The sequence below is a fragment of the Misgurnus anguillicaudatus genome, chromosome 1 (assembly GCF_027580225.2).
Source record: "Misgurnus anguillicaudatus chromosome 1, ASM2758022v2, whole genome shotgun sequence".
Classification (NCBI taxonomy): Eukaryota; Metazoa; Chordata; class Actinopteri; order Cypriniformes; family Cobitidae; genus Misgurnus; species Misgurnus anguillicaudatus.
In genome coordinates this window covers 19,499,675-19,517,945 of record NC_073337.2, presented here as the reverse complement: position 1 = coordinate 19,517,945, position 18,271 = coordinate 19,499,675, and the positions used below count along the sequence as shown (strand labels likewise).

At 38.2% G+C, this 18,271-nt stretch overlaps 2 protein-coding genes across 4 annotated transcripts; one reads left to right on the top strand and one right to left on the bottom strand.

Moving 5' to 3' along the window:
• The first annotated feature begins 390 nt into the window (after positions 1-390).
• On the top strand, positions 391-4,787 carry c1h2orf68 (chromosome 1 C2orf68 homolog). 2 transcript variants are annotated; one of them, XR_008639907.2, is made up of 2 exons: positions 391-2,073; positions 4,653-4,787. XR_008639907.2 is itself a non-coding variant. In XM_055189754.2 (1 exon), the coding sequence occupies exon 1, from the start codon at positions 800-802 to the stop codon at positions 1,286-1,288; it is 489 nt and encodes a 162-aa protein (XP_055045729.2). In that variant the 5' UTR covers positions 391-799; the 3' UTR covers positions 1,289-3,111. The 2 variants fall into 2 exon arrangements, 1 of the variants encoding a protein (XP_055045729.2); XM_055189754.2 differs by lacking the exon at positions 4,653-4,787 and having other exon boundaries at positions 391-3,111.
• LOC129431729 (sortilin) lies at positions 2,878-17,858 on the bottom strand. 2 transcript variants are annotated; one of them, XM_055189744.2, is made up of 21 exons: positions 17,553-17,858; positions 14,814-14,876; positions 13,539-13,615; positions 13,288-13,390; positions 12,632-12,799; positions 12,483-12,556; positions 11,941-11,987; positions 11,687-11,823; positions 11,502-11,585; positions 8,938-8,998; positions 8,251-8,403; positions 8,071-8,168; positions 6,779-6,878; positions 6,505-6,676; positions 4,813-5,006; positions 4,354-4,546; positions 3,961-4,068; positions 3,778-3,886; positions 3,470-3,591; positions 3,260-3,377; positions 2,878-3,017 (listed from the first exon to the last, which is right to left on the bottom strand). In XM_055189744.2, the coding sequence occupies exons 1-21, from the start codon at positions 17,775-17,777 to the stop codon at positions 3,003-3,005; spliced, it is 2,421 nt and encodes an 806-aa protein (XP_055045719.2). In that variant the 5' UTR covers positions 17,778-17,858; the 3' UTR covers positions 2,878-3,002. The 2 variants fall into 2 exon arrangements, with proteins under 2 accessions (XP_055045719.2, XP_055045720.2); XM_055189745.2 differs by having other exon boundaries at positions 3,470-3,573; positions 17,553-17,857.
• Between the last annotated feature and the right edge of the window lie 413 nt (positions 17,859-18,271).

Sequence of the window (18,271 nt, the reverse complement as noted above, 5' to 3'; positions counted from 1 at the left end):
GTCACAGTTTCAATCTCGGATCCTAAATCTTATGCTACGACTGTCCAGTTTGACTACCCTACAACTTTGATGATAAGATTCCTATATTCAGAACTGTAGTGTATATTTTGCAAATTAAAGGTCCTTGTCACTGTTTTACCATTATAAATGATATTTTAGTGATGTGAATTAATATTTTTGCTGCAATATTGTGCGTGTTGCGTTTTGCTTTTGTATATTTCTAGGTTGGTGGATTTTACATACTTTTGGGTAGTTTAGTCTGCATCAATTTTTCACATTTATTAAAAAATATCTGGTTTATTTTTAAAAGTCTGATAGGTCTCAGCTGTTGTGTCCCGCTGACAAGCGTAGTGGGCGTGACCACAAGTGACGCACCTCCCCCCATAGATTTCAGTTCGCTTTGTGGAAGGCAAGATTTTAGAGGCTGCAGCCTTCCGAGTCTTCCCTTCAAAAGTCCGCGGCCTAGAAGGATACAGCACCTGAATTGGGATGCAGTATCGGCAACTCATTCGTTAGAATCGTCGGCATTCTTCGACAGTTGGTTGAACCCGGCTCATTCCGTTCTTTTTGAGTTCGACGTGCTATTTCGGCTGTGCGTCCTTCGTCATCAATCCCGTTCGATTCAGTTCGATTAGTGAACCGGCTCAACCGGCTCAAAAGAACGATTCGTTCAAGAACCAAACAGCAGGGGCGTGTCTTGCAGGAGACCCCACACCACTCATGACGTAAAACATAACTAAGTTTCATTTTCAAACATTCAAGTTGAAGAGTGACTTCTGTTTTGAGGTTGTTGTAAAATATGGACGCACAATTACACGACGCGGAGGAAGAGTGTGTCAAATATAAGCCTGGCGTTCGTTTGGATATGAGCCACGGGTTCCTTCACCACATCAGAAGAAATCAGATCGCCAGGGATGATTACGACAGAGATGTAAAACAGGCCAAAGAGAAACAGAGGCGCAGACCCACCACTACCCCTCGCTGCCCAAAAAGGCCTGACCGACAGATGTACCACCTACGTCAACGGTGTAAGTTAGATGGTTCTGAGCCTGCCGTGAGTGCAGGGACAGAGGACTGCAACAATGAGGGCAGCTCCGGCACAGTGTTATTTTGGCTTGATTACCAGGCTGACAGTGGGCAAATAACATCATTCATTGTTCACAAGGAGGACAAGCCAGAAACGATAGTAGAAAGAGTAGCAGAGAATAACTTTTTGGACTCAGCCATGAGGGCAGCGCTGTTGGCACGTGTGGAAAGAGAAGTGGACAAACGACGGGACAAATGCTAAGATGCCGAAACGGGATGTTTTGGTAAAGAACAGATTTTAAAGAGCCAGGCCTCACTAAAATATTGTGTGACCATAACTGAGGATGATGCAGTTCTGCTTTACAGCACCAAGCATGCCAAATAACGTTAGCCTAACTTGTCAGGTGTAGATAATGAAAGACATGAATCTGTTAAAGATGAAATCATGAAATGTTGTTTGAACTTAAACAGTATGTCTTTGTAAGATACAGAAAACAACACATGCATTGTTTTTCTGTCCGAGGAAATAAAAATTGTTGCATTAGTTTTTTTAAAAAAAAAACAACAACAACTTTCAAGTTGAACTTGTCATGGCAACAAAGAGGGCGCCAAATATATGCAATGATATAACAGTATTATCTGTTGTATTCTGTTTATAGCCTGTAGGAGCTTTCAGAATTGTTTTTTATTATAATGTAGTGCATTGTATTGCATATGACTTATCACTTTTTGGAACTAATGTGGTACGTGTTAGTAGAGATGCGTTACATTTACATGTATTTAGACACTTTTGTCTATAGCAACTTACAAAAATCATCAGTAGTTTATCATAAGAGACAACAAATATGTAAAAATCACTGACAGGGCTGAGTATCATCTGCATAAAAGCCATGTGCCTTTATAATCGTTTCCTGTAAGGTTGGAGAATAGGAAAGGAACCAGAACTGAACCGTGAGGCACCCCTGTGAGTACTTGATGAAAACACCCTCCTCTTTAGGAGACCTTAAGGGATCTGTCCATGAGGGACATAAATGTGAGGTTGATGAGGTGAGTGTGTATTTGAGGTGTGTGGTTTTTGCTAAGTAATGTGAATTAATATGCCAAAAGTAATACATATGAAATGATTTTGAACAGTATTTTTTATACGCATTTCAATAATTTGTCATATCACATGACTACTTATTTCAGGGGTGTCCAGTCCTGAAGGGTGTCAGCATAATTGACCTACATCCAAATGTATTTTATTACAGCTCTTAAAGGGGACATATCATGAAAATCTGATTTTTTCCATGTTTATATGCTGTAATTGGGTCCCCAGTGCTTCTATCAACATAGAAAATCTGAAAAAGAACAACCCAGTAACTTAGTTCTGGTAAACCATTCTCTACAAGCGTGTGAAAAAATAAGTAATTCAAATTTGGCTCCCCTTGTGATGTCAGAAGGGGATAATACCGCCCCTTAATATGCACTATCCAACCACAGAGATCAGCTTATTTTCATTTAAAATTACACACCCATTTTTGTTTACACCTATGAAGTGGCGATTTTAACCCACCAAAGATTTATTTTACATCTTAAAAAAAGTAAAATGTCCCCTTTAAGACGCCGTAATTAAATCACATTTAAACATGAACCTGAAGATCAGAAATATTGCAGACTGCATTTTCATTTATTTACAATTCAAAACATTTTGAAATGACAACACAGAGGATTACCAGCAGCAAAGGGAATATGAATAATTCCAGTGCAAAAGACAAAGAGAGTGAAAGCAAATTCACTCCTAACAATAAATTATCCTATAATACCTGCATATAATACATTTCAGGAAAAAAACAAAACTTGCTGGAATACACTTTTCTTCCCAGAAAGTTCACAGTCACTTTTGGCATTTTTTTGTCCAGTTGCACGCTTTAGCTCAGATGTTGGTTCGATAGTTTTGGACTGCAAAGTCTGAAGAGGCAGGCTTTAAATGCTGTTCATTCAATGAGATCCTAAATAAGACATAAACATGGTCAGCAAGCAAGTCTAGGTGTACATACATAAACATGAAAAATGCAAATAAATAAAAAATATCTATACAATGGGGCTGTTGAATGCTTTATTTTGACTCCGCTTCGTGCCGCATTACCACCTTGGGTGTGCATTAAGAATAATTCAATGGCCTGCCATCATAATATTCAGACTTACTGAATGGATGTAGTACAGGAATGTGGAAATTATTTGAAAAACTCACATCATCTGAATCATCCGGAACGTCTAAACTGTGCCGTTTGCTGCTGGGGCCGCTCTCTGGGTTTATACACAGATCATCGTCTTGGAGTTGCAGCGCAGAGAAGTGATATGCTGGTAACCTGTAGGGGGCAGCATTTGATTAGAAAATAATGAAAGATGCACTAATGTCAGCCAATCTGGGCCCAGTCTGAGTTTGATCATGTGACCTCACCTGTGCCTGCAATTCATTTTCCTTGTTATGATTAATGCTGCACCTACTACCAAACTTATGAGCCCCACACATGAACACACCACAATAAGAGCCAACATGCCCTTCTGCAATAAAGGAAACAACTGTGTGAAGAAAATATAGGATTTGTTTCTGGATCATTTTTGTATTAACCCTTATTACCTTTACATTATTACCATGATGGTCCCATATGTTTTGAGTACTTTAAGCTATTCTGTATTTGCAATAACCATCCTCATTATAATTATTTGGTAATACATTGATAACCAGGCAGATGAACTGCTACTCACCGATCGCTCAATTGGCAAATTTGATGTTGGACTGACTGTCTCGCAGTGCTTTTTGATGCTTAGAGGACTGAAACCACCCTTACATTTATCACCGGGAATCTTGCGATACCTGCGTGACATAATGGCATAACAGTAAATGCTCTGAAAATGAAAGAAACATACAAGTAGATGTATGTTATTTACCCTGTTGTCTGTAGTTCTCCATTTAAGCAAATATCTAGGGTTTGATTCAGGAGTTCAGGTTGTGGTAGACATTCAGATGTGTTTTCATGTCGATAGAAACCATAGTCACTGTTAAGAAGAGAGACAAAACATTTTCTGTTTCATAACATGTTTTCCAGTGAAAATATCTAATAATATTCTTTCACCGGTAAGTAGGATAAAAAAATATACCAGTCAACATTTGAAGTTGATCAAAAAAAGACAAGAAAGGTATAGGGTATCGGTTTTAAGACAAAATACTTTTAGGAAAGGTTTTGATTCACTGTACATCAAAGTTGGGTTTTGTGTAGCGTGTAAACTACAAGCAGAAGTCTAAACCTCAATGTGATGAAATGGATCTGCAATTTTTCCTACCACATGTAGTCTTCTTTAGTACAAGGACATGGCTTCTGCTGCCTGCTGACCACATAGCCTCTTCCATTTCGACAGGCTGACAGTTTTCTCAGTCTTCTGAATGTCTCTTTGTAGCCAAGAACACATCCGTCCGTTTCTGTGTCACTTCCGTATTCGGAGTGAGCCAACCAATTCACATAGTCCTTTTCATCACCTTTAAGACAAAAAAATCTTCTTTAGATAGAAAGATCAGTGCATGTGGCTATAGATAGTAGGCATATAGCAAAATAAACAAATTTAGCATCTTCTCTTTTATCTAGGGACCAAAATATCAGAGAGATGATATTGTGACCACCACCCATAACATCCTGGCAACCACCTGGTAATGCAATAGCAACCATGCCCTCAGAACTAGACTGTGTTGCTACACAGTGGCAACCACCTACAAGAGCTAGACTTAAACTTGAGTTATTGTCTTACACTCTCTGGTTAGCAGATGCTCAAAGTCTATGGTGACTGCCACCCACATGGGCTGATCATCGTCGTCTGGTCGGTAACCAAATATGCTGATGTTCATGGTCTTAGTGCCCGGCTCAGATGCAAGGCCTGCCAGGAAGATTGGGTGATCGGTGAAATTAAATACGTTCCAGCATTGGCCTTCGTCTGTGGAAAACCTAAAAAAAGACACCAAAGAGCCATAAAAGTATTTAGATATTTAAATGTATAAAGTTTATCATTAGTTGTTGGATTGCTTGATTCTGATTGGCCAGTCGTGACATTTGCAGTTTTTTTCTTCAGATTATAACCGCTTAAAACTAATAACACACGGTAACCCGGATGCTGCAAATCATTTCTGTACAGTTTAATATTAAACAAATAATATTATTTCAGGGCTCCAGACTAACTTTTATCAATAGGAGCACAGTGGCCCCCAACTGAAAATTTTAGGGGCGCAACCAGACAATTTAGGGACACACACCGTAAATCAACATGCTAACCAAGTATTCACATTTCTACTAATTTCCACTGTATTACTAATAAATACTTTAACGATAGATGCAGAAAGTACAATGTGCTGTTTTCAAACTCAGTATCACATCACAAAAAAGGTCAAATTTACTGGATGCACATGTGCGACTGGATGTCAAATTCAGTGGCACACTCTCAAATTTTGGTGTTGCAAAATGCCACCATTTGGTGGCAGTCTGGAGTCCTGTATTTATAATATTATACAAGTATATTAAATATAAATATGTCTTTTAAAAACATATGACATTATATTTACAAATGATTAAACCAAATAGCGTGATTGTGACATTTGAACGTCTTATCTTAAAACTGAAAATAAACAGGTTTCCCTCACAGAAGGTTACTTATGAGGTAAAAAGCGGGATAATGTACAGGCTGCCGTTTGGTATCGTGAAATAAGCCCCTTCAGTGTGATATCTATCCATTATCCCTAACATAACAAAGCATTAAAAGGTCACTCCACTTTTTTTGCAAATAGGCTAATTTTCCAGCTCCCCTAGAAGAAAATATTAGATTTTTACCGTTTTGGAATCCATTCAGCTGATCTCCGGGTCTGGTGGTACCACTTTTAGCATAGCTTAGCACAATCCATTGAATCTGATTAGACCATTAGCATCACGCTAAAAAATAACCAAAGAGTTTTGATATTTTTCCTATTTAAAACTTGACTCTTTTGTAGTAACATCGTATACTAAGACCGACAAGAAAATTAAAAGTTGTGGCCGATGTGGCTAGAAACTATACTCTCATTCTGGCGTAATAATCAAGGACTTTGCTGCTGTACCATGGCTGCAGCAGGCGCAATGATATTATGCAGCGCCCGAAAATAGTCCCCTTGGTAACTTTCAATAGCAGGGAACTATAAGTTTTAATTTTCTGTCTGTCTTAGTATATGGTGTAACTACAGAAGAGTCAATAGGAAAAATATTGATACTCTTTGGTAATTTAGCGCGATGCTAATGGTCTAATCAGGTTCTATGGATTATGCTAAGCTATGCTAAAAGTGGTACCGCCAGAATGGATTCCAAAACTGTAAAAATCAATTGTTTAACTCTAGGGGAGCTGGAAAGTGGAGTGTCCCTTTAAACAAGTGGCACCTGGAAAATAAATGACCCAAGACTTGAGTAAAGTATAGTGTCTTACTTTAAAGAGCTGATCTCTTGGTCTCTGTGTGCCTCAACGGCCACTATAAGACCTCCAGAGTCCAGGATGCTATAGAGATGTGGTCCTCTCAAAGTCCCCCACCAGGTGTATCCTCCATCTCCAGACACATACACATCCGGCCGGCCAGCTGATATGGAGTCCCCGACGCTACCTGCGGTAACATTTAACTTACAGTCATTATTCATTTAACATGGGCAGTTTGTCGTTACAAGTTTATTAGGGGTGTATGTACTGTACATGAGAGGGCTATTACCATGAGCAATGACCAGACCAATGGCAGTGGGTTCAGAGAGAGGCAGCATGGGAGTAATTCCACTGAAGTGACTGTGCTCTCCGTGGATATGTAAGCTGCACTGCAACAGGAAACACCAAAGCATGCATACTTACAACTAAGTCTAATTTTTCACCTCTGACAATATTAGACTCAATAGATATATACAACTTTGTACCAATGAAATGCTCTTGGATATTTTGAAAAACCTGTGAAGTGTGGTTTTGATGGGCTGGGACGTAGATGTAAACTAAACACTATCAGCTATTTAAAAAAGGGACAAGCCCTTTAAGATGTATGATTGTTTCTAGAAAATACTACAACACATATTACACAAGGTTATGGAGCCTTTAAAGGGATAGTTCACCCAAAAATGAAAATAATGTCATAAATGACTCACCCTCATGTCGTTCCAGACTGGTAAGACCTCCGTTCATCTTCGAAACACAGTTTAAGATGTTTTATATCTAGTCTGAGAGCTTGTTGACCCTTTATTGAAAATCTAAGTATGATATACTATCCATGTCCAGAAAGTTAATAAAAACATCATCAAAGTAGTCCATGTGACATCAGTGGGTCAGTTAGAATGTGTTGAAGCATCGAAAATACATTTTGGTCCAAAAATAACAAAAATTATGACTTTATTCAGCATTGACTTCTCTTCCACGTCTGTTGTAAAGCACATGCGCGAGACTAAAGTCACGTGACTGCAGTGACATGGCTGACGTGTTATCTGGTGCGCCCCAGCTGTTTTTTTTTTGCGCCCGTGCTTCGTTTACAGTCTGAGGGAGACGCATGCTATAAGTTTGAAATAAACAAACTTCGCAAACATGTCTGAGGATAACACGTCAGACACGTCACTGCAATCATGTGACTTTAGTCTTGTGCATGCGCTTCACAACAGGCGCGGAAGCAAAGACAATGCTGAATAAAGTCGTAATTTTTTTTATTTTTGAACCAAAGTATTTTTTCGATGCTTCAACACATTCTAACTGACCCACTGATGTTACATGGACTACTTTGATGAGGTTTTTATTACCTTTCTGGACATGGACAGTATACCATACGTAGATTTTCAATGAAGGGTCAACAAGCTCTCGGACTAAATATAAAACATCTTGAACTGTGTTCCGGGGATGAACGGGGGTCTTGCGAGTTTGGAACGACAGGAGGGTGAGTCAATAGTGACGATATTTTCATTTTTGGGTGAACTATTCCTTCAAGAATATAATGCATTAAAAGTATATGGATTATTTATGATCTTTAACTGTTACCTTCTGCGAGATTTCCGGGCATTCCACATTCTCTGGCTTCTTCAGAAATCTCCATTCTCCACCTCTGTCAAATGAAATGACTGAGCGAATACGTCCATCTGCGGAAAATGCCATCATTATGACATCAGCAGCACTGTTACAAGCAGTCTTATTTCTAGCGAAAATCTTTACCAAGCATACCTTCCTCCAGTACATTGGTGAGGTAGACCCCTCTCAAAGAGGTCACATTAGTGAAATCACTCTTCCCTTCCCCACCGAACAGGTGGCGCTCTAGAGACTTGGAATACAGGATTCCTCTGTCATCCGATGTGTAGATTGTCCCAAAATATGTGTCTGTAAGCATGTGAGATCATATCACACACAAACAATCGCTTAGCTGACACAGCATTTCTCCAGACAAGAGATAAGAAACTGTTCATTATTCAAAACCTAACCCGCACCTAACATGCTTCGTCAGGGTTTGAATAATATTATGAGACACATATCGAGCATCTAATAGCTCAGATCAAAGTATAAACATATGATGGGCAGTGAGATTAATCTTCACATAATAATACTGAAAATACGAAGGGTGTATTTGTGTCTAAAGTGACTACAGAAAACCAAGCCACTTCCTGCTGAAAGTCAACACCATTCGCACTCTTATCTGTCTCAAGTGATCGCCACAGCACAAAAACCTCCAAACTAGCAGTCCAAAGACATTATATTTGATGTCAGCACAAAGAGGAACTCGCTCAACAAGTCCTGCCTTTCGAGTCTCGAACGCTGTTAAGCTGACGGCAGCAGCGGTCAAGCTGTTAAATAACGGCGGTAACGTCTCTCTTTTACAGCTGCCACAGAAGGAACCTAAAAAGTGTGAAAGTGTACCTCCTGGGTTGTCCACGTGCATGAAGATCATGTCCTCATCGCCGTCCAGAACCGAGTAGAACTGTGAACAAACACCTTAAGTTAGTCTACGATTCAAGCACAGTCTCATGTGTGCATCTCTTATATGTGCATCTGTTATATCAGCAACACTACACTCTCAAAAAAGGTACCAGGACGGAACCTTTTAAAAAGGTCCCAATATGTACCATTTTGGTACTGTAAGGTACCTTTGAGGTACCAGCATGTACCTCTAGGGTACCAATGTGTATCTTTGAGTTTTTTTATGTCACAATTTACTTGTTATCTAAACAAGGAGCTTAAAGGATCAGTTCACCAAAAAATGAAAATTGTCATCCATTCTCAGAAAAAGGTACAAGAAGGTACAAAAGTTGTCACTGGTGTGTGGTACCTTTTCAAACATTACACTTTTGTACCTAAAGGCTGCATATTGGTACTTAAGAAGTACATACTGGTACCTAAATGGTACATATTAGGACTTTTTTTTAAAGTTTTCATCCCAGTAATAGCTTTTGTACCCTTTTCATGACCCTCATGACTAAGGGGGAGATTTTAAGAAATGTTTATGGTGCCTTTTTTCATACAACTAATGCATTATGAAAATATTTATTATTTTTTGTGATTGATTGTTTATTGCTCCAACACCGACGGCTATATTCATGGCAGGAACTGGTTAATCTACACACAAATCAATTGATATACAAGTTAATCTACACACAGTTAACCTGACCCAACTAAGACTTGTGGTAAGGCAAAAGTGCAATCCACTGAGTCACTGTGGTGTAATTTTTTTGAGTAAACTAACCCTTTAAAACATAATACTAGGAAACTAAGACTAATCTATTGTTTATTCTCACTTTTGTAAGTCATTTAGATAAAAGTGTTTGCTAAATGCATAAATGTTTTTTAAGTCACAATGACACATACATAGCTGTTGTCTTATTTTCCCCATTGTGACATATAACAGTGATACAGCTTCTGAAATGAGAATACAGGTAGGGCGGGACTTCAACTCGTTTATCGAGAACTGACTGGATCGTTGGAAGTTGGGTCATGTTGCCATTTGCTAATCGCTGCGATCTTTTCCCATACCCCGCCCTTGTGCCATAGCTCATGACCGGAAGTAATATAAAGCGAGATCGTTTCAAGGAGGGGAGGACATTAAAGGATTAGTTAATTTTCTTTAAAAAATCCAGATAATTTTATCACCACCATGTCATCCAAAATGTTGATGTCTTTCTTTTCTCAGTCGAGAAGAAATTGTGATTTTAAGGAAAATATTCCAGAATTTTTCTTATTTTAATGGACTTTAATGGACCCCAACACTTAACAGTTTTAATGCAGTTTAAAATTGCAGTTTCAAAGGACTCTAAACAACCCAAAAATAAAAAAATATGCACTTTTAAACCACAACTTCTCTAATTGTATAATGACGTGGAAAGGTCACGTTACATATATGAAAGCACATTTGCGGACCATTTTAAACATTAAACTGACACAAAGACATTAATTAGTATCATTCGACATTCAACAACATTGGAACGGTCCTCTTTCTCCACACTTATAAACACTGGGGCGTAGTTTCGATACGTCATCCGTGTGAAGGGATGACGTATTACGTGAGGTCGTGCTGGCGCGTCACACGACCGGAGGAAGACGAGAAGTTGTGGTTTAAAAGTGCATATTTTTTTATTTTTCTTGCCAAAAATGACAATCGTTTCGCTAGATAAGACCCTTATGCCTCGTTTGAGAATGTTTCGAGTCCTCTGAAACTGCAATTTTAAACTGCATTAAAACTGTTAAGTGTTGGAGTCCATTAAAGTCCATAAAAATAAGAAAAATCCTGGAATGTTTTCCTACAAAAAAAATTATTCTCGACTGAACAAAGAAAGACATCAACATTTTGGATGACATGGTGTTGAGTAAATTATCTTTTTTTTTTAAGAAAATTGACTAATCCTTAATTTTACTGAATTTATGTTAATGTGGGAATGTTCTTATGTTTACTATTAGTCTATTATTGCATTTTTGTTTAATACCTAATTTAAACTTTCAAATGGAATAAATAAATAAATATAAAAATTTTGACTTCAAACATTTTACAATTTTTACAATATTTAAGCTTTTGGCAGAGGATTTATAAGCGACTTACAGTGCATTAAAAGGTATACATTATCAGTATGTGTTCCCTGGGTTCGAACCATGTCCAAACACAATGCTCTACCACTAAGCTATACAACTCTGTTCTGTAGGGGTTAAAGCTAAGTTTCTGTACTCTTTTCCACATCTTGCCTGAAATGTTATTGGTTGGTGTAACGGGGCGGAGGGTTTTTTGTGTTTCTTTTGTGCACTCTCTGGCGGGGTCCAGCGGCTGAGTGTGTAAGGCATGAGCATCGGCCTACGGGTGCTTGGTTGAATAAAGCCTTCAGCAAGAGTTTTGTTTAAACGAGTGTGTGTGCATTTTTCTTGGATGCTACACTATATTTGAAGGACACTGGTAATACCACCACAGACCCCAAATGTTTTAATTCTGTGTGTATTCTCACCTGTTCGGTAGTGGCTGATGGTAGCTGAGCTTTATTGAAATGGTCACCCTGGTCTGACGACACATAGATAACTCGAGGAGAACCCTGTAAACACACAAGAATCTCAAAAAAATCCATAAAGAGTGGGTGCAAGAAACAGTGTGTTCATGTGGGTTAATCCATGCTTGGGTGTGCATTTTTCGCACCAGTTTTTCCATGACGGAGGTAAACAGGAAGCCCCCTATGTAGCCGAAAGAAAAGATGTTCTTGGCGATGGTAAGGAAGGTTTTGCCAAAATCCTGCGTCCGTCTTAGAATAAGCTCGCCCCGTCTCGCTGCATCCACTTATTGAAACACAATTAATAAAGATATGTTTTTATTAGTTGGCGCAGAACTGCCCAGATATCTCCTCTGCTATGACTTTATGTACTATATGACAAAGAATAATAATGGTTCCTTACCTGTTCCTTTTCGACTTGAACTGAAGAACAGAGTAATACCAGATCCCCTTAAATAAAAAGGAAGTGAATGTTTAAGATGCAGAAATCCTCAACTGAACTTTATGAGTGTGTCGAATATGCATGCATGTAAATGAGCAGTATGCAATAGGATATTACAACATGGCAGATGTAGTATGTCTGATAAAGTATTTATACTACACACTACTACTGTGATGGGACGGGGGGTCACAAATATATCTTTACATTGGATGTAATGTAGGACTGGGGAATATTCTCATAATTTTATTGCTGAGGCCCCATGAACTCTAGTGGTGGCCTTGCAACATATCTACATACCAATGAAACTGTTATTTTAATGCTGTGCATTAAATACAGTGTGCAAATGCTGATCATTTGAAATATTGCATAATATAAATATACACACTGATGTATCTCACTAGCACAGGGACACTTATTTGTGTATTAGATTCATTAACATAACCCCCGGAAATGTTTTTTTTGTTTTGTTGAAGCTCATTCAGATCTTTGTTGTTTGTTCTCACCATGTGAAAGAATTAACTCCTTCGTGAACTTCAGACCAACTGTTCCCAAAGTCTTTTGAGAGCCATAACCCATCCTAAAAATCAATAAGGTCATATTAAAAATGTAGTATAAGATATATAGTATAGATGTATAGTATAAGAGCTCTTACGTCGATGCTGATTGCCACAAGGTATTTTGGGTGCTGGTAGTGGAACTGTATAGCCTGTGCTGGGTGAAATGGAAGTTGAACTGATTTAAATGTCACACCTGCATCCATCGAGGTATAAATGACTCCTCCTGGGGTCTTGGTGAAAGGTATGTTGGCCGTTAGAATCACCTGTAATGAACAACAAAATGCTAACTAGAAATCCGACAAAACAACAGTCAGGTTGTTGGCAAAAGTCTTGTCGAATGATGATTGGTTCTTTTAACTGGAAGGCGGGACTTAGGCAGAGTGGCCATATTGAGCGTTGCATTGTCCCCCTATAGTAGTGATCAATCTTGTTATATCCAATATCTTTGGCTTAACTTAGTAAAATAAAAGTGGTGTGACCGAAACCAACTAAACTACTCTGTCCCACTGAAGAGGATGTTAAAAAAAAGTTGTGGTTTGTGGTGCATTTTGACACTAATGCTTTCTGTCAATAGCAATATCTGTTAAAACCACAACATGTTTTCAGACAAAGAAGGTGTTACATGTTAGAACGGAAACTACGCATTTTCCTACATATCAACAACTACGCACAGAAGGTAAAAAGTGAGGTTATACTAAAAAAAAATCCAACAACTTGGGATTTATTTGGAGTTATCACACATTATATTTACCTGTTGAGGGTTCCCAGGTCCAGCACTAATTCCAAAGTCCTTCTTTATAAACGCGTTGCTGATGGCATGGGAGATATCATGGAAAGACTTTCCATAGTCTTCACTAGAATGATGCAAAATTATTAGTAATAACGATGAATGAGATGATTGCATCGAAATACAAATCCTGATTTATGAATGCCAGTCATTAAAGCCTAAATTATACACGTGTTTATGTTATTTGAGAACAGGTAAAAAAATCCCCCACTGACCTTCTGTAGAGGCGCGTGGAACCACCTTCATAAAATGAGTCTGATGGTACGCTGACTGTGGAAAGGACCAGAATAATCTGCAATGGCCAGACAAGAGTTCACAAAATGTGTTGTTCACACATCTTACACTTCACATAGCACATAATGTGTGAATTACATGGGCCAAAAAATTAAAACTTAAGGAAAAGTACACAAAAAATGTAATTAAACTAGTATTTAAAGTTCCCCTGGTGAAAATCAGGTTGTTAATGTTGTTTTAATGTCTATGTTTTTAATATGCTGCTTTAAAGGAAAACACCTCTGTTTTTTAATATTTTACTATGTTCTTACCTCAACTTAGACAAATTAATACATACCTATCTTTTTTATGCGTGCACTTAATCTTTGTACAGCGTGTTGTAAATGTGTTAGCATTTAGCCTAGCCCCATTCAATTCTTAGGATCCAAACAGGGATAAATTTAGAAGCCACCAAACACCTCCATGTTTTCCCTGTTACATGAGCAGTTACACGAGTAAGTATGGCTGCACAAAACAAAAGTGGTGATTCCTAAGCGGATAAAAAATGAGAACTATATTGTATTGCGGAAGAGCACTTAGTTTGCAACACTTTGGCCTTGGCGCACAGTAACATCATCACTCCTGACTACTCCCCCTCTTGCTCAAACTTCCGTCAATATTACTGCGGCCGAGGTCGAAGTACAATACTGTTCTCATCCGCTTAAAAAATCACCCCTTTATTTTGTGCCACCACACTTGTGCAACTACCCATGTAACAGTATTTAAATAGGAAAGACATGGAAGTGCCGGTGGCCTCCAAACCAATCCCTGTCTGGATCCCAAGGAACAAATGGGGCCAGGCCAAACGCCAACACATTCACGACACGCTGAACAAAGATCAAGCGCACGCATTAAAAAAAGATTGGTATTCATCAATTCGTCTAAGTTGAGGTAAGAAAATATCAAAATACCGAAAAACAGTGGTGCTTTCCTTTAAGACAAAACGTGCAAATGTATTAGTCAACACCTTGACATTGATGAGTATTACTCCTTGACACTGCAGTTTACCAAAGATCATCTCATTAACGTGGTTTGAAACCACCGGTAATTTGCATATTCAAGGTCATAAGTATACTAAATGAAGAAAACATATAGAGTTTCATTCAAGCTATTTTTTAAGGCATAACAAAGGTCATATATGGGATAAAATTATGAACTACGGGTACAGGAGAAAGTTAAACATATATTTTTTGGATTACTTAGCAAGATTGGCTAACCCCAGTTCCATCTCCAACCCACGTGAGTGTAAAACTGGAGCCGTCATCGCCATGGAAACCCGTCTAGGAGAAGAAACAAGAGTTACTTTGAGTGAAAGTGAAGTTTTTAGATCCACTTAACTCATTAGATGTCACTCTTTACCTACTGTTTAAGCCTTCTTACAAAAGACAAAAGCATTTAAGTGGTTCGGGATAGAGTCAATAGTGTAATTATTATACAGTATATGCAGATACTTTAAAGTCCCTATGAAATCAAAATTGAACTTTTTGATTTTTTAAGCATAAATATGGTAGCCTTAGGGCCGGTTCACATTTCGCGTCTAAAACCGCGTGGAAAACACGACCGTCGGTTAGTTCTTGTCACATGACCTGTGGTATGCTTGTGGCATTCTGAGAAGTTGAGATGTTTTAGCTCGATGCGGTGCAGACGCGCCTGGAAAAAACGAGTGCATCTCCCGCGACCGTGTCGCTTCCATTATGAGTGCTCATACTGCACGCCTACATTTGAAATAACGAATTTGAGCGCGCAAAAGACGTGAAATGTGAATCGCCCCTTAGGGAAATCAATAAACTATATTCCAGGCTGTGAGGTAATCTAAATGCTATTATTTTATAAGGGAAGGGGCCACTCAATAGCTGTGTCCCAATTCGAAGGCTAGATCTTTTAAAGGTTGCGGACTTGTTCTTTGAAGGTCACAGCCTCCGAAGTCCATAAAGGACACTGAAATGAGACGGTCTTGCCTATGGAGGCTGCATAGTTGCGTCACCACTCACCAGCTGTATGCACGCCCACCGCGACTGTCAGTGAGACACAGCAGAAATGTTTTTGACTTATTAAAATAAATATGGAATCAGAAAAAAAAATTATTTTAGAAAACATGACACGTGGATGTAGATTAGACTAACCAACAGAAAATAAAATTAACCAATCTTTAGAAATATACAAAAGTAAAATGCAACATCCACCGAATTATAATACAAGATATTTTTAAAATACTAAAACAGGAGCATTTTTCTGCAAAATACACACTTTTATTTAACAAAGGTTGTAAATGTTTATTGTAAAATATCCAGCCGTTACAGGTGCGCAATGAATCTCAGGATAGCCTAGGCTGTGAACCCTGCTGAAAAAACAATACAACCATTATAGAAAATTCTAATGATTTTATTGGTTTTATTGGATATTTTATTGGTTGTAATGGAATATGGCCCAAAACACACTACAGTGTATTGGTTTTTGTTGGTCTCTAATGGTATGTATTGGTTCTTTTGGTTCTATGTATTGGTTCTAATGGAATATGTCCCAAAACACACTATTGGTTTTTGTCCGTCTCTAATGGTATGTATTGGTTTGGTTCTATGTATTGGTTCTAATGGAATATGGCCCAAAACACACTACAGTGTAGTGGTTTAATGGTAAAAGCTAATGGTTCCTATTGGTATTTTAATGGAAACCATTAGAATTTTCTGTAATGGTTTTCTTGTTTTTTTAGCAGGGAAGGATCCATTTGTTCTATTCTTTAAATCCCGGAGAAAGAAGGACACATTTTGAGGCTGCATTTTAAGCATCCTTCGAATTGGGATGGCCTTAATAGCCTTTAGTCGCACTGGTGTAATGCAATCTGTCCTAGAATGCAGCCTTCGGAGGTCGCAGCCTTTCAATTTGGACACAGCTAATATGTCCCACCCTAACTTCTTGTTTCAGTGGAAATTATGTCAACACACTGAAAAAAAAGTACATTTCAAGACACTTTTGTGCATCTTTAAAGCAGTGGATCTCAACCTTTTTCACTTTAAGGTCTCACCGATGTCCCCACCAATGCCCGCATAAACAATAAAATATTCTATAGCTTGCTATAAAAAAAAAAAATCAACATTTCAAATAATTTAAATAGCTGTTAGTGATTAAATTGGGCTACAGCTCGCTGGTTGAGAACTACGGATTTAAATCTAAGTACAACGTACCAACAAATACTATATAGTATGTACACACGCTAGTTCCATTATCTTTTTGTAAGTAGCCTACACAGCAGTTTAATACACCTAATATAAAGTTGCACCTTAGGAAAGGTCCCAAATGAAAAGTAACCATAGTTTTATTATAGTAAAAATGTATTTATAATATGTATTACTGTATAGTAAATTGTAGTATACATTATAGTACACTATAGTTTTGCAGTATTACCTATACAGTGAATTCATAAACTGCAGTAATATACTGTAGTATACGTTACGTTCATATTTACTGTAAGGTTCATAAACACTGATATTATTGAATTGGAATATAGGGCGGGGTGGTTTCCCGGACAGGGATTATCTTAAACCAGGACTAGGCCTAGTTTAATTATGAAATTATAATTAGTTTAAACAAACATGTCTAACTAAAAACATTACTTGTGTGCATTTTGAGGCAAAAAAAAAGAAGAGAAGGATGTATTTTAAGGTATGTCAGTTAAAGTTGTTTTCAGTTTGGACAGCTCTTACATTTATTTTAGTCTAGGACTAGTCTAATCCCTGTCCGGGGAAACCGCCCCACAGTGTACTATAGTAAATATTATACTAGTATTTCATGTGGGAGTTTATTTAGAGACGGTTTCTGAAAAAGTTACATTTACCACATCCATGACATCTTAAAAACAATATTTACAAAAAAACATAATACATTACTTCTTTAGCTACTTTAAGCTGTCATCTTATGTTAAAAAATGACAGTATATATCTACATGTCATCGATCTTACCTCATGTGTTTGCTCGAGCAGAAGAGCGCGGTCTTTGGGAGACAGAGGTGACTTGCACGCTGTGAAACTCGCGCGTCCCGTCCAGGTGTCCCGTTTGCGTCTCCATTGACCGCGCGCGGCCCGGGAGAAGGTCACCGTTTTCCCATTTCGCTTCCCATGCGCGACAGCATCCTCAGACAAAACCAGTAAGCACACAGTACCGAAAACTAGCGATTTCCAGTTCATTACTGTACTGACTGACAGAGAGAAAGAAAGAGAGACATGAGTGACTGTTTCCTGATGACTGAGAGCGCGCCGAGGATGCGCGCGGGAGGAGGGGTGTGAGACAAGCCGTCCAACGCACAAACTTTAAAAAATATATATTGTTTTGGTTTCAATTAAATTTTTAAGGGCTTATTAGTAATGTTCTGGGTTGTATTGGTGTGATGTGCTCTGGCGGATGGGACCCAATAGATCCAATCATAATGGAATAAGGCACAAACACAATACATTAGAGAATTTTGTAAATGTATTTTGTTTTAATGGTAAGCAAGTGAATTGTAATGGAAATCATTAGAATCGGTATTGATTCTTTTTTTTTTAGCAGTGAAAACTGAACTGTCCACCTAAACTGTATTGTTGGGCATCAGTGTTCAGGTCAACCATGTGGCCACAGGTATTGTATTTTGGAAATCTCAAATGAACATCTAAGACACATCAGTAGTTTTAATTAAAATGCA